This window comes from Peromyscus maniculatus, chromosome 3 (assembly GCF_049852395.1).
Source record: "Peromyscus maniculatus bairdii isolate BWxNUB_F1_BW_parent chromosome 3, HU_Pman_BW_mat_3.1, whole genome shotgun sequence".
Classification (NCBI taxonomy): domain Eukaryota; kingdom Metazoa; phylum Chordata; class Mammalia; order Rodentia; family Cricetidae; genus Peromyscus; species Peromyscus maniculatus.
This window is the reverse complement of record NC_134854.1, coordinates 135,895,525-135,920,916: the sequence shown is the minus strand read 5'-3', so window position 1 is coordinate 135,920,916 and position 25,392 is coordinate 135,895,525. Positions and strand designations below refer to the sequence as shown.

The 25,392-nt window shown below is 47.4% G+C and overlaps 2 protein-coding genes across 5 annotated transcripts in view; both read right to left on the bottom strand.

Annotated features, from left to right (window-relative positions):
• Positions 1-433: 433 nt before the first annotated feature.
• On the bottom strand, positions 434-16,354 carry Tatdn2 (TatD DNase domain containing 2). Of its 3 annotated transcripts, XR_013050079.1 has the most exons (9): positions 15,924-16,346; positions 15,393-15,809; positions 8,140-8,769; positions 6,342-7,232; positions 4,202-4,329; positions 1,894-2,077; positions 1,617-1,714; positions 1,323-1,496; positions 434-766 (listed from the first exon to the last, which is right to left on the bottom strand). XR_013050079.1 is itself a non-coding variant. In XM_006994695.3 (8 exons), exons 2-7 carry the CDS (start codon positions 15,801-15,803, stop codon positions 1,356-1,358), a joined length of 2,385 nt encoding a protein of 794 aa, XP_006994757.1. In that variant the 5' UTR covers positions 15,804-15,809; positions 15,924-16,305; the 3' UTR covers positions 434-766; positions 1,323-1,355. The 3 variants fall into 3 exon arrangements, 2 of the variants coding, with proteins under 2 accessions (XP_006994757.1, XP_076423726.1); XM_006994695.3 differs by lacking the exon at positions 1,617-1,714 and having other exon boundaries at positions 15,924-16,305; XM_076567611.1 differs by lacking the exons at positions 1,617-1,714; positions 1,894-2,077 and having other exon boundaries at positions 15,924-16,354.
• A 1,934-nt stretch (positions 16,355-18,288) lies between these two features.
• Irak2 (interleukin 1 receptor associated kinase 2) overlaps positions 18,289-25,392 on the bottom strand; it is a 56,605-nt gene continuing 49,501 nt past the window's right edge. For both annotated transcript variants that reach the window (XM_042273842.2, XM_076567612.1), the window contains 3 exons: positions 22,850-23,050; positions 20,971-21,259; positions 18,289-19,443 (listed from right to left, as the gene is read on the bottom strand). In XM_042273842.2, coding sequence (XP_042129776.2) covers positions 19,331-19,443; positions 20,971-21,259; positions 22,850-23,050 — 603 coding nt within the window. In that variant the 3' untranslated portion in view covers positions 18,289-19,330. The remainder of the gene's footprint in view (positions 19,444-20,970; positions 21,260-22,849; positions 23,051-25,392) is intronic.

Sequence of the window (25,392 nt, the reverse complement as noted above, 5' to 3'; positions counted from 1 at the left end):
GACTGAGCAGACCCCAAGTCTTCCGAACAGGAGGCCAAGTCCCCTGTGCTTCCCACAGTGACAAATGTGAAGCACAGACAAAATTCACAGCTGACCCAGGGGGGGTGGACAGAGACGAAAACTATTTCCCAGACCTGACACTGAGTCCCAGGGTTAGGTGGAAAGTCCAGACAGGCAATAATCGGTATACCTATTTTACCTCACAAAGTTCAAGACCATTTTTCAAAGACAAAGCCACCTAGAAGAACCCTGTTAAGTGCTGGACTGTACAACCTAATCCTTCGGGACCAAGAACAGGGTTCTCCTCCAGTAAAGCCTGGGTTAGCACCACCTCCAGGGTCTGCAGTGACCCCAACTTTACAAGGAACCACAGAGACCTCCCCAAGGAAGCTCCTTTCATGATGAAGCAGGGACCAGATTACACATCCACATGTGCTAAGACAAAGAAGTGACTTTATTCAGACTGCTGGGAAACCCAGGCCACTGGGCAGGGATCCAGACTGGCCAACTCATTGTATTCTTGAGCCACAAATGTTTTTTGCTCAATGATTACCCTGGAGCCATGTGGCCAGCAGGCAAAACTACCCCTCTCCTCAAATCCACTCCACAGTACCCACCCACCAACCAGCAGGTGAAGCCTTGTGATGAGGTTCCAAGAGTAACATCCCATCCTGGTTTGCTGAGTTTTGACAGGATCTCCAACACATCCTTCACCTTGGACACAAGCAGATGGAGGCCATCCTATACTATCAGGCCACTGGTCATCCTAGAGGGTTTAAAAAAGAAAAGGAGGTTCCAAGTTCAAGCTCAACAAACCAGGCTTAATACCAACCCTAAACTTACATTCTTTTTTTAAAAAATTATTATTGTTGTGAATATACATAACTAGGGTGGCATGCTGCCACAGCAGGAGTGAAGTTAGAAGCCAACTCTATGGAGTTGGCTCTCTTTCCACCTTTATTCAGGTTCTAGGGATCAGACTCAGGTCACCAGGCTTGTACAGTAAGTGCCTTTACCCACTGAGCCATCTTACTGGGCTTTGATTTACTTCTCTGCCAGGTGTGTCCAACCTTTAACACCATAATGTAACATGGTTATCTAGAAGGATCACATGTAAGAAGCAGGCAAGCTAGTTACAAAATATATAAATCTCAAAGTTTAAGTAAGCTTATGGACTTCCATTCAACTGTATTCCTAACTTTCCTTGGCTGCAGACTACAGGCTGGACATGCCAGTTAGTAGTTTACACCAGAACATCCCCCCGAAAAAAACAGCCAAAGACTCTCATGGCTGACTGCTAAGAAACATGTGGCTCTTATGACCTTTGCCAGAGGATGTCTGCTCATGCTCCCTGCTCAAAGACTGTAGAGGCGACTGGTGTTCTCTCGGAGGACCGCCAGAGTACGGGAAAGTGACTCCTCTTTGACTCTGGCAATCTCTCGAACTGTGTGCAAGGCCAGGCCTGGATGGGCATACTGGCAAAGACTTCTCGGCACCTGGAAGACAGCAAGCATTCACATCATCGCTGTGCCTTCTGAACATATGTCACATAGAGTGTCCCCCATCCCATCCCCAGCAAGGACCTCTTTGGGGCTGCCCTGCAGAGACCCCTTTACCTGCAGGTGCAGGAAGAGTCCTAGTCATGGGGGGCTCTGGGTGAGCAGGGTCCCACGCTTCCATGGACTACCCTCTACAGGGTAGGGCTTTGCACTGCCTGGAAGAGAGTGGTTACCCTTCAGCTTCTCAGCCCCCAGGACTTTTGGTTCTACAGAGTAACAACAGGGAGACACCTATACCGCACAGGGTGACACCAGGAGGTCACTGGGACTTGGGCCCAGCCAGCCTCCCACCCACTCGCCTCAGTGCCTCAAGTCGGTCTGAAGACAGTCCTACCTGGCGAGGGAGGAAGTAGGGTGCATCTGTTTCCACAATGATCCTGTCCAACGGGATCTGTCTAAGGGCATCCCGGGCCTCCCAGGCGGAGGAGTAGGTCAGTACTGCTGTGAAGCCCACCGACATGTTAGGGAAGTACTTCAACAAAGGCTCAATGACTGAGTAGCTGCCAGTGAAGCAGTGCCTGTGGGAGAGTATGGTTCAGGGCTTGCTCCCAGGCCGCAGCAGCAGCCCCTAGCTGCCTCCAGGCCTGCAGAACCCATTAGTGGACCCTAGAAAAGAAAAGCTTGCACCCAAGCAGACTCCAGAGCAAGCCGAGAAGGGAGCCAGGACAAGTACAGCAGAACCAAGCTGGCATGAGGTTCAGCTACTGAGCACCACCAGTCCCACCTCTACCCCACAACCTGGGCAGCCACCTGACATAACCACAGCCATGGCACAGGCTGGAGTAGTGTGGGAGAGGAGACAGGAGACATAAAGACCAGCCCCCTTCCCAAGGTTACAACTACACATGGAAAAATCATGCCTGTGCTGTTAGATGCACTAAGTGGAAATGACCAAATGAAAATCATGGAGAATGGGTCACAGGTGAAAAGGAAGAATTTTTTTTTTTCCTAATTTCTTGAGACAGGGTCTCTCTACATAGCCCTGGCTGTCCTGGAACTCACTATGTAGACCAGGCTGGCCTGGAACTCAGAGATCCATCTGCCTCTGCTTTTCAAGTACTGAAATTAAGAATTTTCTTCTTAAATGTGATGGCAGTTCATGTTCTTGGGTAACAAATACTGTCAACTCATCTGGAACTCTGGGCTTTCTGCAGCCACAACTCCCCATCAAACTGTCTTAGCTTTGGTCCAGCTGTCCCTTTAAAGACAGCCATTGTCAAAGCCCTGAGAACCCAACCAACCATTTCCTACTGCACCTCAGCCACTGCTTTAGTAGACAGGGGGTACAGCACAGTGGCTGAAAGCCCACTCCCTCTTGCCATCTGAAAAGACCTAGATTTGCTTCCAACCCCCTGAATTCTATTCATCCCTCTGCCCAGCAAAACTGCTCACTCAGGCATCAACTCCTGACCTCTAGTGAGAGTAAAGGTCCCCTACCTGAGCTCCCTCTATATCCATGTCCACCTCAGTCCCACACTCTGCATACTGATGCCAGCAGTGGTCTAGCTTCGACAGCTCCTCCATGGCATCTCCAGAGGGGATGCAGGAATGCAATGTAGGAATGCAAAGAGGAGTTTCCTAGACTAAGACTGTGGTTGCCACTGAGGTAAAACACAACCAGAACCTTTAATGCTAACTGGGATAAATGGATTTTTCAGTCAGGTATGGTGGTGCATACCTATAATCCCAGCAGAGGGGAGACAGAGGCAAGAGGATCAGGAATTCAAGGTAATCTTCTGCTATATACCTGAAGTCTGACTTGGGCTAAAGTGAAACCCTATCAAAAAAAAAAAAAAAAAAAAAGCTTTCAAGTAAGGAAAAGAAGTATAAGAAGTACCTTTTCAGAAACCTTGGAAGGGTCTCTCTTTGTACACTGAGCTATTGTACCCTAAAGCAGCCTCTCCCACATTTGAGACCAGGAAGCCCCCTCTAGCTCGTTTGTGATAAAAGGATATTGATTTAAACTGTAAAAAAGTCATGGCTGTATAAACAAAGACTGGTCAAGTACCAGAAGTTTCATGTGATTCTACCTAATGTTTAATTCTTTTGAAAAGATACTTAAAAACACATTAGGAAGCCAGGTGTGGTAGCACACCTTGTAATCCCAGAACTCTAGAGGTTGAAGCAAGGGGATACCCACGAGTTCCAGGCTAACCGAGACTTTCAAGACCCTGTCTCAAAACTCCCAAATTTTTCTTAAATGTAATTTGGAAGAAAAGGTAGAAATGATGTTAATAAAGTACTGATATATGAAAATCTAAAAAAAAAAAAAAAAAAAAAAAAAAATTTAAGTTACTTTAAAAATGCAACAAGAGGGGCTGGAGAGATGGCTCAGTGGTTAAGAGCACTGACTGCTCTTCCAGAGGTCCTGAGTTCAATTCCCAGCAACCACATGGAGGCTCACAATCACCTGTAATGAGATCTGGTACCCTCTTCTCTCCTGCAAGGACACATGCAGACAGAACATTGTATGTATAATAAATATAAATAAATCTTTTAAAATAAAAATTTTTAAAAAACGCAACAAGGGTCCAGACCACAAAAGACCTCAAAACCACCCTAACAGCATGATTGCTTCCTTGCGCTTCATCTGCAGTTAGTACAGGAGTGCCCAGGTGCCCACTGAAGCTGCAGCTCCTAACCTATGGATCTTGTAGTCAGAGGGCACAAATTTTTTCATGATGTCCAATAGATCTTCATCAGCTTCACGGCAGTGGATGACCAAGGGCTTCTTCAGAGACACAGCCAGCTGCAGCTGCCTCTCAAACACCTGAGAGAAAGCAAAGTGACAGCAGGATTAGTGGCCCTTCAGTCTGTTACCTCTGGGTACTGCAGCTGTCTCTTAATTTTTTGCTTCTAAACTATACAATAGAATCATAAACAAAGCTACCATCTACTGGTACTTCCTACACTGCCAAGTCTTCAACCAACTTCTACGCCTGTCTCTATGCAAGAGTTGTACACTCACACACCTCCAGCAAACTGCCTAGGTCTTAGGATTCACAATTCCTGAATGTCCTTCTAAGTTAAGTACCTGTGGATCCACTTCATTCTGTAGAATTGGTAAAATCCATAGTTAATAACATAAGCAAACAAGTAGTTATATCTCTCTTTCCTCCACCATGGCCAGGTTTAGAATAAACAGCACTAGAATTATTTAGCAAGTTGCCTTACCTGACATATGGCACTTCCATAAGCAATTATTTGAGCTGTGCAACACAGCTCACGTTTGCCTCTTCAGCACCAGTAACAATACACTTTTGGTAATACCCACTTAGGAGTGATATTTACAAGTCTAAAGCGTGTGCAAATCATCTCAAAAGGAGGGCACAGTATCAATTCTGATATAGCTTTTAACTTTTTAAAAAATCATTACATCTTTATTATTTATTTGGGGTGAGGGAAGGTGAGAATGAACTCTTAGGAGTCCAGAAGGTAAACTCAGGTCACCAGGCTTTATGCATTGCCTTACCCACTGAGCCATCTCACTGGCACCCGTTAGTGCTAAGCACAGGATAATGACCAGACACAAATCAAATGATTTTTACATGGGTGTTGGAATTCAAACCCGGGTCCTCATGCTCGCACAGCAAATCTTCTTACCCACTCAGCTCTCTCCCGACCCTTCTATTTTCTTTTGTTAAAACTGTTGCAAGGCAGTTTTTAAGTTGTTGCAGCACATCTGCTCAAAGCCCTAGATTCTATCTCCTGCATGAGGAGGGTGGGACAGGTGTACCTACCTACACACAACACATATTTTCTTGAATCTTTGACAGGTAATTTTAAGACAAGCCACTATCCCTTGCAACTTACCAAGAGGCCTAACAATAAATATACAATAGCTTGACACACACACATCCAAATTACAAAAACAAAAAAACTCCCTAGCAAGCAGGGCTTAACAGAACAATAAAGAATGTACACCTTTGCTATTCACCCTAGCATTCTCCCCCATCCACCTATGCTCTGGTCCTTGGCTGACACGCCATTTCCAGGGATTGCGGACTTAACCCAGCTCTCCCAGGGGAACCAAACCTTTCTTGCATATTAACTCAATAATTAATTCCAGGCAAAAACAAGAAGAAGAGGAAGAGGAGGAAGAGGAGGAGGAGGAGGAGAAAAAAAAGTCAGATGTGGTGGCACATGCCTTTAATCGTTATCACTTGGGAAGTTGAGGCAAAAGATATCTGACTTCCAGGCTGGCCTGGCATACATAGCAAATTCCAGGCTAGCGAGGATTACAAAAGGAGACATACAAAATGCTAGTGGGATGTCTCTGGCAGAGCACCTTCTCAGCATTTGCAAAGATCTTGGATTTAATCCTCAACAATGCAAATTCCCAAACCAAACTAAATTAACAAAAACAAAACCCTACACTAAAAGATTTGTCAACTAGGTATGGTGACAACGGTTTATAAACCCAGCAATGGGGAGGCTAAGGCAAAAGGATCATAATTTCAAGGCCAGTTTGACATAGTGGCAAAATCCCACATTTAAAAAAAAAAAAAAAAAAAAAAAAAGGCCAGGCAGTGGTGACACACACTTTTAATCTCAGCACTTGGGAGGCAGAGGCAAACTGATCTCTTGAGTTCCAAGCCACCCTGGTCTACAGAACAAAGACAGTCAGGGCTATGCAAAGAAACCTTGTCTCAAAAGAAAAAAAAGTTTTGAAAAACAGTTGAAGAATGGCATTCAAGGAGTTCTAAGTGCAGAATAGCCCTTACTGGTCGGTTCAACCACTCAAGGAAATGTATGAGGGAAAGCAGGCTAGAGAGGCAGTACCTGGTGCTGCTCAGGAACTGGTGTGGTACACTTGTGAGAGTAGTCCAGGCCCATCTCTCCAAATGCCACAGCCTTGGGGTGCCGTAAGGCATGCAAAAGCTTTCTTTCTTGATTCTCATTATAGTAGCGTGCAAAATGAGGGTGACAGCCAAAGGCCCCCCAAACCAGATCTTCTTTCAGGAGTTCCTCCCATAGGCCATCAGTCAATGTCCTTGGATCACAGAAGTCAGAGATGCAGCCCTGAAACTCCTTAGGGAAGGAGCTGCTATAAATCTTTCTGAACTTTGTAAATGTCCCCTTGAAAGATAGCTTGGAGTAAAGCATGTCCAGGTGACAGTGGGTATCGATGAAACCCTCTTCTAGGTTCATCTCCCGGTGGCTCCTTGGCAAGGAGCTGGATGTATGTTCTCTGGTATGACGAGGTGGTGTCTCCTCTCGGAATGTCCTTTTCCCCTTCACCTCCTCCTTCTCCTCCTCTGTGCTTCTGGAGGATTGAAGTGAATGGGAATTCTGGGACCTGCCTTCCTGGGCAATGTCCAGGTCTTTGGAGATGCTCTGGGTGCTCACTGTGGACTTGGAGGAATGAACACTTGAAAGGTCCTGGCTGCTCTTCCCAGCCTGTGCTAAGTCATGGCTGTTGGATCCCCCCAATGGATAACCAGGAGTCTTCTGGCTGCTAGTCCAGTAGCTGGCATAGTCACACCACGGGCTACTATACAGATGAGGAGGGTACATAACATAGTCAGTGGGGAAGGAAGATGATTCTGGAACTGCTGAATATTTCAGCAAGACAGGCTCCTCTTGGGAGAACCTCACAGTGGCCAGCTCATCCACATCTGACCAGTCACTCCCTGAAGAGGGATGCTCAATCACCACCTCTCTGTTTGTGTGCTGCAGAGAAGAAAAGCAACAAGTTAGCCCTCCTATGGGAAATGCCTCTCCCATCCAATGCTGTGGTTCCAGAATGGTCTTCCCCTCCAGAATTCATACTGACCTTAATCTCACTCTGAGGTTACACCAGAGGGTATAAACTTAACTATGTGGTTTAGAAGCAAGGCCTTTGCAATGCTATTAGATTCAGGTAAAGACATCAATGTGGAACCTGATATTTGAACACTGGGGGCTCAAGGTGAATTTCTCAGACTTTTTCTCAGACTCTCTTGAAGCTAGACGGTAACTGAGTTCCCAGGTGCATCTAAATAGATATGAGAGTATTCAACGTGTACAATTTCTGAACCAAGTTCTTAAGAGAAAAAAAGTGTATTTCTTTTTCTCTCAACTGCTTTCTATTGGCCAATGTAACAAACTCAATCAGCATCCCCACCTCAGGCCATAAGGTGGATACTATATTTAGCAAAGCACCAAGATCTCTCATCCTTTACTAAGCCAAAATTCTGTCTAAACCACTATCATACTGGTCTTTTTCAATGAAAACAAAGCTATACCCTACCACATGTAACACAATTTTTGAAGTATTTCTTAAAAAGCCAATCAAAGTTTATTAATAACTGAAAGGAATGATGGAAGAGAGGCACTAATTTCCTGGAGTCCATGTTAAATCAAATATTGCTTTTAATTACTATCCTCTGGGAGCTAGGAGTTAGGGTCAGGGATAAAACTCTTGCCTAGTATGCCTAGGGTCCTGAGTTTGAGCCTGAGCATGGTGGTGGACACAAGACAGGAGGGGGATGACACCAAGAATAGTATCTAAAACTTCGATCAAACTAGAAAGACTAAATGCCAAATATACACAATCAAGAGAATTCAAAACCCAGATGTTTGGTATGTGCTCATTTACCTTTTGAATATCTGCAAGAGAGTCAGAGTTATCAAAAAATTCTAGGGCTGGAGAAGGTTTGTCAATGACTGTCCTTTGGTCACCAAGCAGCTCCTCACTAGTTTTCTTCACAGTGACCACTCTTCTGTTGCAGACGCTACTCCTGTCTAGCACAGACTCTTCCTTCTCCACTCTGACCTTTGTAAGTGACTCTTCCTTCTGAGGTACAGTGACTGTAACCTTTCCGGCTGGTCTTTCAACACTCTTAACCAGTTCTTCCCGGCTCTTGGCTGGTCCTTCCACACTCCTGGACGGTCCTTCCCTGGTCCTGGACGGTCCTTCCCTGGTCCTGGACGGTCCTTCCCTGCTCCTGGCTGGTCCTTCCACATTCCTGGTTGGTCCTTCCCGGCTTGGATACTCTCCCAAGCTTGCCTTCCCCTGAGTGGTGGCAGCCTCTCCCTTCCTCTTGGGCATTGACTTCCCCAGGATGCCCTGGATGGCCTTCAAGTAGATCACTGTTGAGCCCTGGTCTCGAAGCCTGTCCTTCCTTTTCTGGAACTTGCTGGGTTCCTCCATAGCATCACTCTGACCCTCAGCTTCAGTTGCAAATTCAGAGTTCATAGAGTGACGAGAACTATCTTTAGAATTAACCTGGAATTTAAAAAGGAACTTTCAAAGGTTTGTTTTAAGAGCAATTTCCTGTCAGCTAATGACAAGTCACTAGCGGCTCCATCAGCCCCAGGGAAAGCAAATGTGACAAAAGTAAGATTCACCCAGACAGTAGTTTCTCCCTATTCCACTGTGGAAAGCTAACATAGTAATGCTTTAGTCATTTATTTAAAATTCACTTCCAAAGTGCATCATGGCATCTTCTTACCAGTGGACAGGGAACGGAAAGTATAATTGCACTACACTGAGAGATGAGAAGCAATGACACACTTCATAATAGCTAAAAATAACAATTCAATGTTTTCCCACTAGAACTAGCCCAGTCCACTACAAGAATCTGGAAACCTAAGACCCCAGCAAGGGGGAGGACTGGTTTAAGGTACCCAAGTCCCCCAGTCCTAAGTAAGTTCTGCCCTGATGGCCTAATCTTCCATCAAATCTTGTAATAACTCTTTTCCCAAACTGTGACCCTGCTGTTGGGAGGATACTTTCCCAAAAATGACATAAGGATACACCGAGTCATTCTCCATCTCCTGAAACATAGGTAATAATACCTCAGTCCCATTCTCTTCTTCTGTATCTACTCACTGCAAGAGTCCACAGGGGATAAGCTAGACTATTAGTTTATGTTAACACTCAGGTCCACTCTTAGCCCAGCATGATAGAAAAACTGGAGCCGCCGGGCAGTGGTGGTGCATGCCTTTAATCCCAGCACTCAGGAGGCAGAGCCAGACAGATCTCTGTGAGTTCAAGGCCAACATAGGCTACAGAGTGAGTTCCAGGAAAGGTGCAAAGCTACACACAGAAACCCTGTCTCAAAAAACCAACCAACCAACCAAACAAACAAACAAACAAACAAACAGTGAGTCCCAGAACAGCCAGGGCTACATAGTGAGACCCTATCTCAAAAAAGAAAAACTGGGGCTGGAGAGATGGCTCAGCGGTTAAGAACTCTGGCTGTTCTTCCAGAGGTCCTGAGTTCAATTTCCAGCAACCACATGGTGGCTCACAACCACCTGTAATGAGATCTAGTGCCCTCTTCTGCCTGCAAGGATATATGCAGACATTACACTGTATATATAATAAATAAATAAATACATCTTTAAAAAAAAAACCTGTGGAGCCCTCCCAAATGCAAAGGAATATCAAACCTCCTCAGCTGTAAAACACAACACACGTGACCCTAGAGCATTCTACAGCCACTATAGCATGCATATTTATATTAAGTTCCTCTCAAAATAAATATACTCACTCAGGCCAGAATTATAGTGGCACACACCTATAATCACAGTATTTGGCTAAGCCAGGAGGATCACTGTGAATCTGAGTCAGCCTGGGCTATATATTGAGTTCCAGGTATGTCTGAGTTATATATTAAAAATTGGTGTCCAGGCGGCGGTGGCGCACACCTTTAATCCCAGCACTCAGGAGGCAGAGCCAGATGGATCTCTGTGAGTTCGAGGCCAGCCTGGTCTACAGAGTGAGTTCCAGGACAGGCTCCAAAGCTACAGAGAAACCCTGCCTCAACACCCCCACCCATTCAAAAAAAATGGTATCCTAAAATAAAAATAAAAAACAGAGCAAGTGAAATGGTTCACCAACATAAAGTTACTTCTCACTAAGCCTAATGATCTTAGTTCAATTCCCAGTACCCACATGGTTTAAGGAGAAAACTCAATTCCTATTCATTGCCCTTTGACTTCCCCAAATGCCATACACATGCATACACACACAAAACAACTGCAATTTAAATAAGCTCAGAAAAAGGAAGTCTACACTGCATAACCACCACATGCTCTGGTTGCATGACACAGAAATGAAGCTAGAAGTCCTCTCCCTGCTGGCTAGTTTTCATAACACCAGAAGGGGATACTCATGCCGTTGGGAGAGATTGTCATCAACGGTCTTAATATTCTGTGGACCCTGAATGCTGCATGTTCTTGATCTATCAAACAAGATATGCCCACTAGTGTAACAGAGGCATTACTATTAAAAAAGAAAAGAAGCTTATTAAGCCAGAAAGATAGCTCAACAGGCAAAAACACTTGCTGCCAAGGCTTACAACCTTAGTTCAATCCCCACAATCCATATGATGGGAGAACCACTCCCAAAAGTTGTCTTCTGACCCCCATTCAAACACTGTGGCACAGATATACACATACAAATAAAACTAAAACTAAATAGGACTTAATAAGCACACTGCAGAGGGCAGCAAGCTGGGCAGTAACAAGAGGATTTTTCAGCTGGATGGTGGTGGTGGTGGTGGTGGTGGTGGTGGTGGTGGTGGTGGTGGTGGTGGTGGTGGTGATGATGATGATGATGATGATGGTGCATGCCTTTAATCCTACCAGAGGCAGAAGCAGGCAGATCTCTGTGAGTTCAAGGCCAACCTGGTCTACAGATCAAGACAGCTAGGCTGTTACAAAAGAAGCCCTATCTCGAGCCCCTCCCCCCAAAAAAAGAGTATTTTTCTATAGTTCAGACAATCTAAGGGGGCTCGGGTGTTAGCTTAGTGGTAGAGCACTTGTATGAAGTCCCATGTTCCATCCCTGACAAAGTAAAAAGAAAAACCTAACGAATATTAAATATAAACTTCCTGGGGCAGGAGAGAGGGTTTCATGTTAAAAGGAAGGTGGAAACAAGTGGATTCCTAGCTTGTTGGCTATCTAGCCTAGTGTGGAACCAGCAAGTTGGATTATGTGCTGCCAAGCCTGACAACTTGAATTCAATGAGGACCTACTTGGTAGGGTCTGGAGAACCAACTTCCAAAAGTGATCCTCTATCACCACATGAATGCCCCCATACACACAAAATTAACATTTTAATGACTCTTCTTAAGATTTATTTAATGTGCATGGTGTTTTGCCTGCATGTATGTCTGCACACCACTTCCATGGAGGCCAGAAGAGGGAATTAGATCCCCTGGAACCGAGTTACAGAAAGATGTGAGCTGCCATGTGGGTGATGGGAATTGAACCTGTGCCCTCTGGAAGAGCAGTCAGTGCTCTTAACCACTCAGCCATCTCTTCAAGCCCAATAAACATTGTTTTGTTATTTTTAAAAAGGAACAACTCTGGAAGAAGGGGGGGGAAAGATGTCAGGCATGATGGTGGGCACACGCCTCTAATTCCAGCACTCAGGAAGTATAGACGGGAGGACCAGGAGTTCAAAGCCAAACTCAGCCGAAAAACCCTCCCCAAAAAAACAAAAACAAAAACAAAAAAAAAAAAAACAGGCAATGGGAGTACACAACTTTAATCCCAGCACTCAAGAGGCAAAGGCAGGCGGATCTCTGTGAGTTCGAGGCCAGCCTAGACTACAGAGTGAGTTCTAGGAAAGGCGCAAAGCTACACAGAGAAACCTGTCTCAAAAAACCAAAAAAAAGCCGGGCGGTGGTGGCGCACGCCTTTAATCCCAGCACTTGGGAGGCAGAGCCAGGCGGATCTCTGTGAGTTCGAGGCCAGCCTGGTCTCCAAAGCGAGATCCAGGAAAGGCACAAAGCTACACAGAGAAACCCTGTCTCGAAAAACCAAAAAAAAAAAAAAAAAAAAAAAACAAAAAAACAAAAAAACTTTAAACGTCAACTTCAGACTTGAGAACAAAAGAATAAAGTGAGGTGGACACGAGGAGTGTCTATTAGCCAGGAGCTGGGGAAGCAGCTCAGTGGCAGAACACTTGTCTAGCATATCGAGGTCCTAAGGCAATCTCAGCAGGGAATAGACAAAATAAAATGGTCAAACATCTTCCCACTTGAACAATGCTGTTTCCTGACACTGAGCTCTGAGCTGAAAGTGTGGGACACACAAAGCCAAGTGTGCACCTGTGGAAGTGAAAGTAGGCAGAGCTGGTGAGATGGCCCTGGGAAAATGTTTTCATCAAGGCTCCTCAGCTGTGCCAGCTCACACCTGAGACTCAAATAAGGTCACATATATCTGCTAAGCAAGAGAGGCCTACACTTCCTGAGGTCTTGGGACCATCTCCCCAGCACTCTCACCACACAGTGCCTTAGAAACTAGCCCCATGACCTAAAAGAATGCTTGGCATACGAAGTACTGATTGTAACTATCAAAGGAGAACCCCGTGGCCTTCATGAAAGATAGAACCAGGCTAGGATTAGACTCAAGCAGATTAGAAACCATACCCTCAATTAATCAGCAATCAGAAACATAGCCTGAGACTGAAAATTCCTGTCCCTGACACGGGGGTTCACTCTGTCAGTGACACTGAATGCAATCATCTAACACTGATACTGTCCAAAGCCCATGTGGATGGACTAGTAACGCAATTAAATTGTGTGAGCAAAGGCTCATATTTACCTGACTTGCATCTGAACCATATTCAGTATGGTTCTCCCAAAGACAACTTTTCAATTCACCATTATTTGTGAACTTAAAGAAAAATGCCACTTGCCCTCCAGAGGTCAGGCTATAAGGTCTATATTGAGATAACATAAGGCATGGACTGGAGATGAAACTCAGCTGTTAGAGCATGTGATTAGAAAACAAACACTTGGGCTGGAGAGATGGCTCAGCAATTATACATTGGCTGCTCTTCCAGAGGACCTGGGTTCAATTCCCAGCACCTACATGGTAGTTCACAACCATCTGTAACTCCAGTTCCAGTTGCTCCAATACCACCATACAGATATACATGCAAACAAAACACCAATGCACATAAAATAAAAATAAATAAAAATAAAAAAAAAAGAAAGAAAGAAAACACTTGGGGTTGGAGAGATGGCTCAGCAGTTTGCTCTTCCAGAGGACTCAGGTTCAATTCCCAGCACTCACATGGCAGCTCACAACCGTCTGTACTCCAGTTCCAGGGGATCTGACACCCTTTCACACAGACATACACATGCAGGCATGTGTTTACCAATGCATATGAATAACAACAAATAAATTTTAATAAAAGAAGAAAAAAAGAGCTCCCCGAGTTCAACAGCCATGCTGCACTTATGAAACCACCAAGAAAGTCAAATGTAGTGACACAACCTGTTCCTCCAACACTCAGGAGACAGGAGGATTGGGAGTTCAAGGTCATCCTTGGCTACATATGGAGTTCAATCTCTAAATCAGCCCATCTTAAAAAAAAAAAAAAAAAAAACCTCAGTATTCAGGCTTTAAATTCCCTTTCCTTACAGACTGTCTTCACTGCTTTCTCTGGAGGCAGACCATCTCCCCACAAATGAGACTTTCCCTACACACTCTTCTACATACACAATGCCAGCCCACTTTTTTAAGACTACCAGAGCTCCAAAACCTACAACGTAATATCAGCAGAAGAACAGAGATCTTTGTTTTACAGTTACTTAAGAATTCCATGCAGCCGGGTGATGGTGGCACACACCTTTGATCCCAGCACTCGGGAGGCAGAGGCAGGTGGATCTCTGTGAGTTCAAGACCAACTACAGAGTAAGTTCCAGGAAAGGCACCAAAGCTACAGAAAAATCCTGTCTCGAAAGAAAAAAAAAAAAAAAAAAACCAGCAACAACAACAAAAAAGAATCCCATGCAGGGCAGTGGTGTGCACACTTTTAATCCCAGGCAGAGGCAAGTGGATCTCTGTGTGTTCAAGGACAGCCTGTTACACAGAGAAACCCTGTCTCCACAAAAAAATAAATAAATAAATAAATAAATAAAATTCCACACTCTAAAACACTGCCTGACACAAAACAGGCCCTCAGTAAATCTACTCAAAACCTGATCTGGATCTACTCTTCGAGGCACTCCTCAGTCTGCTCCAAGAACTGAGAAACCCCACTTGTGTACTTCCACTGGAGAAACAGACTTGAGTAAACTTCCAAGGGTAACTACCAACAAACTAAAAAACCACCCAAGCCTGGTACAGTGACATGTGCCTTTAAACCTGGCAGAGGCAGGCAGGTATCTGTGGGTTCCAGAACAGCTCAGTCTACATAACGAGACCCGGTCTCAAAAAACAAAACCTTGTAACCACCAAAGAGAATGTCAACATGCCGGAATCCACAACTTTGGTGAAAGGCCAAAAACTGGACTAAGGGTCCAATTCCTTAGCTGAGATTCATAGTTGTTCTAAGTACAAAGACATTTTTTAAATTTTACTTTTAACGAAGTGTATGTGTGTGGTATGCGCACATGCAGATGCCCATGGAGGTCAGAGGAATGAATGGGATCCCTGGAAGCTGGAATTAGTGGTTGTGAGCCATGCGACCTGGGCTCAGGACTCGGGTCCTCTGCAAGACCAGGATGTATCATCTCTCCAGCCCCAAAGGCAAATTCTTTAAACTGACCAAAATCAACAACATTCCCCCTTCTACTGTGGTGATTCTCCAGTCCCGCTGGTCACTGACAATCACCAGAAGCTGCAGCTTGCCTAAGCCCTCTTGAATCGCGCTCTCTGGGATGACAGGCCACAAGCACCATAAAGCTTTCCGGTAGTTCCCAATGCCACCACGTTTGAAAACTCCCTCTACATCGAGCTCCACCCCCCCGCGCCCCCACACACACCCAAGGCCCGACCCAAAAAGATCCAATTTGTAGTCTCCTCCCCACCTCCCCAGCCACGTGCCCGAGACTTCACCCTTTGCTAGACGTCGCCGCCGCCGCCGCCGCCGCCGCCACCTACCTTAACGCTACAAGCTTCCTTCCGAAGAGAAGCCATGTCTTCTAGGGAGGAGTGGGCGGGGTGCGGAGGTCGGGACCCCTTGGTCGTCGGGAACCGGCGAGGGCTCGCAATCAGGAAGCCAGGGGAGGCGGCCCCGCCCGCACCTGAGCCCGAGGAGAGGGAGGACGACGAGGAGGAAGAGGAGGTGCGGCGGCGGGCTGAGCTCCGGGGCGTGCGGGCCACATCGCTGCCCCGCCGGCCTTTCAGACGCTGGGGGCTGCTGGCCCCTCGGGGACGCGACGACGCACCGCTGCGAGCTGGCCGGCTGGAGGGGGCCACATGGCGGGGCTCCCGGGGGCGGCTGCGCTTGCTGGGACACCCTTCCGACGCGCTGCCCCAGTGGTACTTGACCTTGCGCCGCTCCGACGCCATGGGCACCTGCCAGGGACAGAGGGACGAGGGTTGCGGCGGCGGCGGCGGCGGCCCTCGCGGCTGCTCGCCTCACGCCACCGGGAAGCCGCCAGGGCAGCGGCGGGGTCCGGCCCCACTGACCTTTCCCGTTCCTGTCGTCTGCCCATCCCAGTGCTGCGGGTTTCAGGGACGCCACAGCGCTCCGAGACGCGCCCACGGGCCGAGCGCCGAGCCCCACGACGCGCTGCCGTGCTGCCGTGGGCCGAGCGTGGCCACTATCCACAACGCCGCGCCACTCCCGAGCCGCCAAGGAGCTTCCGGCGCGGCGGTCCACCTTCCGAAGCCCCTCGCGGGGGTCCGAGCGCGGGCGAAGCAGCCGCCCTTTGGGCTGCTCGCGCCCGCAGGCCCCGGACGCCAAGGGCGGGCCGCGGGCGGGGTGGCCGCTCGGCTCCCGCCGCCCCGCCCCGCCCCGGGCCTGAGGGGAGCCACTGGCCTCCGGAGCCGCGCGCCGGAAGTCACCTCAGCCCGCCCAGCAGACCCGGCCCAGCGCCTCGCCGCGCCCTCACCCAAGGCCTCCGCCCCGCCGCCTACTCCGCAGCCTCGGCGTCAGCCCCGCTGAACCTGCCCGGCGGCTGGCGTGCGGCGTGCGGCGTGCGGCGGGGGCGGAGCCTGCTCCAGGGACAGCGCTCATTGTCCCAACGGAAGAGGGGCGTTACCCCCGCGCAAGACGGAGAGCGCCTATTGGACGGGAGTTCTAGGGCGTGTCCCTACGCCTCACGAAGCTTTCTGGTTGGTTGGGAGCGACGTGGGGTGGGGCCTCTCACGTCGGGGGGGCGGGGAGGCTCGCCGCTGAAAACTGCGCCGGCGCCTGGGTACCGGATTCCTGCGGGCTAGGCGTTGTCATCCTTTTTACAAAGCAGGAAACTGTGGTTCGGTGAAACCAAGCGACACACCCAGAAAGTGACGGAATTGGGGTTAGAAGGCACAAGACACACACATGCGTGCGCGCGCGCGCGCCAGGAGGATTGCCAAATTCAAGGCCAGCCTAGACAGCTTAAACACTGCCTACAAATAAATAAAAAAAAAAAACTTAAACGGAGCAGGGAGGAGCATGAAGCATTGATGGTGGCTCACATCTGTAATTCCATTTGGGTTGCTGAGGCTGGGGAACTACTGGGAGTTGGAAGCCAGTTTGGGATATCAAATGAGTTCCGGGATAACCTAGGCTAGGGAGTGAGACCATCTCTAGAAATAAATAGTGCCAGCGCTGGGCACTGGCGGCGTACGCCTTTAATCTCGGCTCTCAGCACTCGGGAGGCAGAGCCAGGCAGATCTCTGTGAGTTGGAGGCCAGCCTGGTCTACAGAGCGAGTTCCAGGACAGGCAAGGCTACACTGAGAAATCGTCTCGGAAAAAAGAAAAAAAAAAAATGCAGTGACAACCTATAATCACATATCTAGGGAGGCAGAGTCCAGAGGGTCCAATTCAAGGTCACCTCCAAATATTTGAGGCCCTGTCTCAAACCTCCCCACACCACCTCCAGAAAAGGCAAGGGTTGTGGCTCATAGCAGATCACTTAAAGGAGAAGAAAGATTTCGATCCCTATCACCGAACAAACCAGGTGTCATGCAAGCCTGTAATCCCAGAGTGCTGGAGGTGTGAGGGCAGGATTAGGAATTCCAGACCAGCCTGGAATACGTAAGACACTCCACTCCCAACCAAAAAAGGTAAAGAAAAGCTAAGGGAGAAAGGGTTTGTCTTACTATTTAAGGTACAGTCAACATTCCAGGACGGCTCACAGCTTTGGTGGCAGGAACTCAGCTGGCTTTCACTTTTTTTTTTTTTAAATTATTCAATGCAGGACCCCAGCCCATGGAATAGTGCCTCCCATACTCAGAACTAGTCTTCTGTCCTCAGTTAATCAGCTCTATAAACACCCTCATAGTCACAACCAGAAGCACATCTATCTCCTAGGTGAGTGTAAACCCAAGTTGACAGTGAAGGTTAACCATCCCAGAAAGCCATCTCTATTTGTAACAGTAAAAATGAAAGCAACTTTAATATCCACGGAAGAGTGTACAAATGCCTCATCCCCACTACAGTGGAGGCACCGATGATGGAAGCCATCCTGAAGTGACAATATCCTAAGTCTACTGTGTGGGTTAAAGCACTTGCCACACCATGAGGTTTTGAGTTCAAATACCAGGACCCACATAAAAGCTGGGTATGTAGCAAGGGTCTAGATAATTGAAGCACTCCTGCACAGAGATGGGCCAGCTGGCCTTGTGTAAGAAGCAGAAAAAATAACAAACCTTGTGGAAGAAGGATTGACAGCTAAGTCATCCTCTTGAGCTCCACAAGCACATGGTAGTATGTACACCACATTCACACACATAAATATGCACACACATTATACATGCGAAAAACACATAAAAGCAAGAGTCCTTGAGTCAAGCACATTCTATAAACAAACTGCCCAGACACAAAAGCAATTATAAGACATAGGATAGATTACAAACATTTTTATTTTACAAGAGGGTCACGAGAGTGGGAACTGTTTTAAATAGTGAACTAGAAATAACTTTGTTTTACAAAAAAGGGTGGCAACAGGACTTTTCAAAAATACATTCACTGCATAAACATTTTCTACATGGCAGAAATGTGAACTTAATACCTTTCATTTATTTTATAAAACAGGACAGATGCATTTTTTCAAAGTGCTTCTATAGCCACTGCCCCTTTCCTCCCAAGAGCTGAGGCAAGGGGGAACAGAGCGGGGGACCTTACAAGGATACTGAGTTTCCACACACCGAGTGATTGACTTAACTAGCAGCACAATCAAACATGAGACTAGTTCTCATGATTCTTCACCCAGCTATAAATAACACACAATCTTGGAGTCTCCATTAAAAAAAAAAATGGACATTGGTGTGAAGGGAGGATGAAGGTGCAGAGCAAGCCGTTCACCAGTGGCTTACAAGATTGCCAACAGAAGAAGCAGAATGCCTACGAAGTCCTTCGCCAAGTGCCTTGCTTTTGTAATCTTGAACTTGAGAGATGAGTCAAGAATTGCACCGAGACACCAGCTGACAGTCTTAGGAAATGGAAGTTTGCAGAAAGCTGTTGGCAAATATGACCGACAGTCGATAACTCTGGAAAACACCATGGGTGCTGCAGGATTGCTCTTGTCAGTTGTGGAGAGTGAGAGCTGCTGGAGCAACAGCACTTATTGGGGTGGTAATCAACATGAGCTCCCTGGAACCACAAAACCACCCAAATCCGTGGGTCGAATACCAGCTGTTTCTACTTCATGGTCCTCTAAGGAGTCTAGAAAGGAAGAGTGTTTCCTGGACTTTGGTGTCTGTGAAAGATGAGGTCCCCTGCCCCTTCCCCCTACAACTCAACTCTGATGAATAGGTTTCCTTCTGTTCCAGATTGGTATTTGGGTTGTATGGATCTTGACAGACCTTGCGCTGCCAAAGACGTTTTCCTTGACTGAACAAATGTCTATCCAGTTGAGGATAAGGGTCCTCAGCTGGGCTCTGGTCATCAGGGTCCAAAAAGCTCAATGCTGTCCAGTTTCTCCTCTTTGTAGAGTAGAATGTTCTCCATCAGTTTCCTTTTGGCCTCATTAATCTCAATCTTCCATGAAGTCTCTGGAGCTGATGGTCAACAGAAAGCAGAAAAGGCACAGCTTCAACAAGTGCTACTATCCAAATTCTTTGAGTCAGCCTTGATCGTGTTCATGTCAAGTTTGTGAATCAGGCCCCAAATGCAAGCAGCATGCCATGGCTTCTGCCTCTGCAGGGAGGTCTGAACACACACCATACATACCCCAACACCCCCACCCCCACCACACACACCCACCCTTGCCACCAAGACTCTCCCACGTTCCTCCACAGATAGGGGAGAAGTGTAGAGTCAACAACACTGACAGCTGTTTCTAAATTCTCTGTCTTCCCCAAAGAAGTAGTCAGAACCTAGACTACCACTGAGTCATGTGTGTATAAGACATGGTGACTCTTCATCAAAAAGGCTTCAACTTTTATTTCACCAGGAAGCCTGGCATATTTGGACCCAAGTGCAAGTGATAGAAGGCATATTTAGAAGTGATCGACAAGGAAGAAGAGGCAGGCAGGAGGGACCACACAAGGCCCTGCTGGTCCCAAGGAAGTGTTTTTAAGTGCAATGGGTACGAGCCATACAGTGTGTTCTTGTAAACCACTCTAGCAGGGCATGGTGGCACATACCTGCAATCCCAAGATAAATAAATTGAGACAGGGTTTCGCTAGATAGCCCAGGTGAAACCCTGTCTCAATTTATTTAATATTTTTTATTTTGGTGTGTGTGTGTGTGTGTGTGTGTGTGTGTGTGTGTGTGTGTGTCTGCACGTGCATGCCTATATAGCCATGTGCATGCATGACGAGGTATGTTTGTGGAGGTCAGAAGGCAACTTTGCAGGCCTCAATTTTCTCCTTCTACCATGTGATGAACTGGGATCATATTCTCATGGTCAGGTGGTCAGGCTTTGAAGCAAGTGCTTTTACCTGCTGGCCATCTCACCAGCCCTGTGATCCCAGCACTTGGAAGGTGCAGACCTGGGAATAGAAGGCCTGGCACTAAATGGAAGGGCATCAGAGGGTGCCCTGTATTCTTGTTTCTTCTATGTACATCCTCAACAGAGAAAATGGCTTATGTTCTCATCTGTATTTTCAAGCACCCATTAGGCATTTCTTTCTCTCTCTCTCTCTCTCTCTCTCTCTCTCTCTCTCTCTCTCTCTCTCTCTCTGTGTGTGTGTACTACACAGACATACACAGAGACAGAACACCCATACACATAATATTTTAAATTTAAAAAATAAATATCACTCTCTCTGGATCCCGAAGGAAAGACTAGTGAGCCAGAGGCAAGAGTGGATCAAGGATGAGGACGCCACACAGCTGTCCTGGCAGACGTGCAGTAGCTGTGACCAGGGCACAGTATAGGGACAGAGGTGTGAAAGACTCAAGAGGCAAGTGAGTAGACAGAAATAAATGGTCACTGGTGAACTGGGCTTCCTCTTTGTGTAACCACTGAGCTGTGAATGCCTGAATAACTAAAGAAAGCCACAAATTAGAAGACGAGATGGATGGCCTACGTTAGGGTCACAAGAATGATCATGCACGGCACCTCACCCTTCCGAGCTTACCATCGTGGGGTGGCTGTGGGCCTGTGCAGGCCTCTAAGGAGGAGTCAGCCTCCAGTCCTCCACTGGTGGATGGCTGTGCTATTCCATTTTCCCCGGAGAGTGGAGAGGAGGCAACCCTTGTACACGACGCCACCATCACAGAAGAGGAGACACTGAGGCTGGAGTTGTCAACATCATCTGTTTCCTCTGGGGTATTGGAAGACAGGCCTGTGCCCTCAGAAACCCTGCTCCAAGGGAGGGATGGCTGACTTCGGAGTTGCTCCTCTACCCCAGCCATGGAGACTCGTACCTTGGGGAAGGAGACAGACAAGACAGGAACTGGAATTAAAGCCAGAGGCAGCACCTGGTCCCCTGGGGGTTATAATCAAATGCCTGCTGCGATGGGAAGAATAGCATCCTGCTTTAAAGAGATCTGAACTTGACCCCAGCACCCAGAGCCACAGATGAGTGTGGGAGCCCAGGTGGTCCAATTACTGCATCCCATTCTTCTAATCACGATGACTGGGTCAGGCGTGGGCAGGTGTCTGTTTGTGTGTGTCTCTAAGACCTTGAGTTGAATGCAGAACCTCGGGGTGCATGCTAGGCAAACATACTACATGGAGCTACATCCTGGGCCTCCGAGTTTGTCTTCTTACGTTTTGACCTAGCTCAGTAAATTGCCTCCACACCTTGAACTCACTCTGTAGCCCAAGCTGGTCTTAAACTTGTGGTTCTTCTGCTTCAGCATCCCAGGTACTTGGGATTACAGACCTGCACTACAGCTCACTATGCATACCCTTCACAAGAAAATTTCATCTCCTCGGTGCCTTGCAAAAAAAAAAATCAGGATGGTGAGGTGGCTCAGTAGGCAAATGTGCTTGCTGCCAAGGCTGACAGTTTGTGAGTTCGAGCCCCCAGGATCCATATGGTAAAAAATGGATTGAGCAACAGACTGAGTGACGGTTACCATCTTGAACCCTGAAGTGGAAGCTAAAATGGAAGCTATGTGGCTAGCACAACCCTAGAGCTATGGTACTGTCACCGCGGTGCTGGCTACCTGCACCCAAAGGCAGCAAATGTCCGTCCACCTTGCTTAAACCAACCTATCTGCTATCTCATGACAGCCAAGCCCTAGCCGGAACACTGACCCACTGATGGAGTGAATATGAGCTGTTGAAGGGGAGACCTGCTTACAATACACCTGATTATATACCGCTCCTACTGACCTCCTCCGTGCCCTGAAAACTCCAACTGTGCCACCAGGGCCCTCTAACTCTGCGCCCTTTTCCTCACCAACCCCATGACAAGCCGCCCTGCCCCAGAGAATGTATGCCTCAACCACTTGGACTTCCTTCCCAGACCTAAGCATGTGACAGCCTCTCCCTCAGCTCAGGCCTTTTCCTCGGACTGTTCATTATGAGCTTAAGCATCAGTTCCTGGCCAGGCTCAACAGAGTGAGTCCTGTCATACACCATCCTGGTGCTCACCACACAGCCAACTCCCATGCAAAGACCAGGAACACCAGGACAGCAGGACAGCGGTGGCTTGCTCCGATGGATAGGTCCTCTATTGTTAGTGAGAGGCTTTGGGGCCCAGCTTGGGAACACTTGGGCCGCTCCAAGAAGGTGGAGGAAAAGCCACAGGACCAGTGACAGACCAGGAGAGAAAGCAGGCTGAGAGAAGACAAGAAGAGACTGGCCCCCAAGAGAGGCCCTGTCCTGCACCCCTTGCAGCCCAGTCAGACCCCCACTCTCAGGGTCTCCCATGACGCACACAGCCACCCTGATTGCTGACGCGGCCCCAGCAGGTTCTGCTGCAGACCAGCAAGGCTAAACGCGGCTTATTACATCCCCAGTGTGTGAGTCTCCCTAGGTAAGGCAGCGGGCAGCAGAGAGCTCACCTCCTCCAAGCTGGCATTGCGCTTCCGGAGGCAGAGACACACAGCGGTGGCCCAGGTTTCAGCACAGGCCTCGGGCAGTAGCCCTGCCCTCCTCTCCACATGCTTCTGGCAGATCTCTTTGGCCACCACCTTCCCCAGGCCTGTCTTCCTGGAGTGGAGCGAGGCAGTACTGCTGGGAATCTCACTAAGAAGCAAATCCTTCTGTTGGGAGGAGAATGAGAAAATCCAGGTGAGATGCTGGGTGTGGCAAGATGTCTTAAAAACAAATGCGATGTCCCCAAACAAGTCCAGCACCCAAGCACTTGAGAATCATGGGACTTGCTCTGTGCACAGGGCATTCATTCCCTATGACATTCACAGCTCATCTGAAGTAGCCTAACCTGTCCAGATTCAGTGGCTCCATCAGAAAAAGAAAACATGAAATGCCTATTCCTGGGTGTAACACAACGCAAATCCAATAATGGACCTAAAGCACAAAGTGTGACACCTGGCAGAAAAAAAAAAATTCAATAGCCCATTTCCAAAAAATGTCATCATTTGCATAATATATGCACAGTGAATACTAATAGCCAATATTTGCATAGCACTTACCACATGCCCAGCACCTATAATTTAATATTTTTAAAAAAATTTTATTTTTTGCTGGCCAGTAGTAGCACATTTCTTTAATCCTAGCACTCAGGAGGCAGAGGCAGGTGGATCTCTGAGTTTGAGGCCAGCCTGGTCTACAGAGTGAATTCCAGGACAGCCAGGGCTACACAGAGAAATCTTGTCTCCAAAAAAAAAAAAATTTTTTTTTTTTTCAGGCAAAGGTGGCACACACCTTTAATCCCAGCACTTGGGAGGCCAGCCTGTCTACAAAATGAGTTCCAGGACAGCCTCCAAATCTACACAAAGAAACCTTGTCTCAAAACCCCCTCCAAAAAAAAATATTTTATTTTTTATTTACTTGTAGGTATGTGTGTCTGTGTTTGTATGGGGGTGTGTTCGTGTGAGTACATATGAACTCAGAGGCCAGATCCTCTGGAGCTCCAGTTACAGGGTAAAGGTTATAAGCCACTGGATGTGGGTTCTAGGAACCAAATCAGGTTCTCTGCAAGTATTAAACACTGAGCCAGCTCTCCAGCCCCAATTTAATCTTATTTTTTTAAGATTTGTTTTTATTTTTGTGTGTGTGTGTGTGTGTGTGTGTGCGCATGCGTGCGTGCCTACAGAGGCCAAAAGAGGGCATCAGATCCCCTGCAGCTGGGGTTACAGATGTCTGGGAGCCACCTGACATGGGTGCTGGGATCTGAACTCGGGTCCTCTGGAAGAGCAGCCAGTGCTCTTAACTGCAATTATCTCTACAGCCTCATAAATTAATCTCATTAACATTAGCATGTGCAGAGGCCCTTTCTGCTTCTGCTAGTACCACGGTGCCTGTGATCAATCTTACAGCGAAAGGAGACAGAAAACTGCAGGCCCTGAAGGTCACCCTTGACTGTGGAAATTGGAGTCACAGTCAGTTGGAGCACCACCAATTGGAAGCAGCTTCTCCAAGAGAATCAAAATGAAGGGGAGAACTGGAGGCCCAGGTGGAGGAGCTGTAAGCATCCCCAGGAGCAGAGCAGGATCATAAGAGGCTGAGAGGTGCCTTTTTCAAAAGGCACTCGAGACATCTCACCAAGAATGTGACAAGGAAAAAACAAAACAAAAAAAGAAACTCCGTGAGACCATTGTTCAGGACTAACAGTAAAGAGAGCCAGGAATTACATCACCTCCAAATGAAGCAGGAGGAAGAGTCAGCAGCGAGAATGCAAGCTCATTTACGGGGCCAGGGCTGTAGCTCAGCTGGTACACTGCTTACACAGCATGTACAAAGCCAGATAAAGCGGGAATGGTGGTGTGTGCCTTTAATTCTAACACATAGGAAGCAGAGGCAGAAGAATCAGGAGTTCAAAGCCAACCTCTACATTAGTGTATGCTTATTCACTGTCAGTGGACATAGCACTGTCCCATATGTACACATGTATAATTACATATTATAAGACACATGGCATTCTAAAGCTGGGTGTGATGATACACACCTGTAATCCCAGCACTCTATACAGCCTGAGGAAGAGGTCTGTAAATTCAGGGCCAGCCTGAGCTACATAGCGAGGCTTTGTTTTCACTGCCTAAAACACACTCCTTACCTAGTCTCTGTCCCTTGGTCTGGTCTAGTCACTCACACAACCATCCCCTCCTCCACAAGGCCTCCCCCAGGCAGCCAGGCAGTCCCTACTCCTTCCCTCTGTCTCTTAGCTCTCCTTCTTCTTTCTCTACTCTGCAGTCTACTGCCCAGAGTCAATGTCTTCTCTCCCCACTTGACAGGAGCCCTCCCCGGGGAGACTCCCCTTCTCCCAGTTCCATCCTCAGCACCTCCACCAGCGCCTGGGATTGTAAGCATCTCAAGTGATTTCACAATTGAACATATTGACTTTTTTTTTTAACTATCTGTATACCTTCCCTTATTTGTACACTTTTGTTTTGAAATCTATTTATTTATTTTTAAGATTTATTTA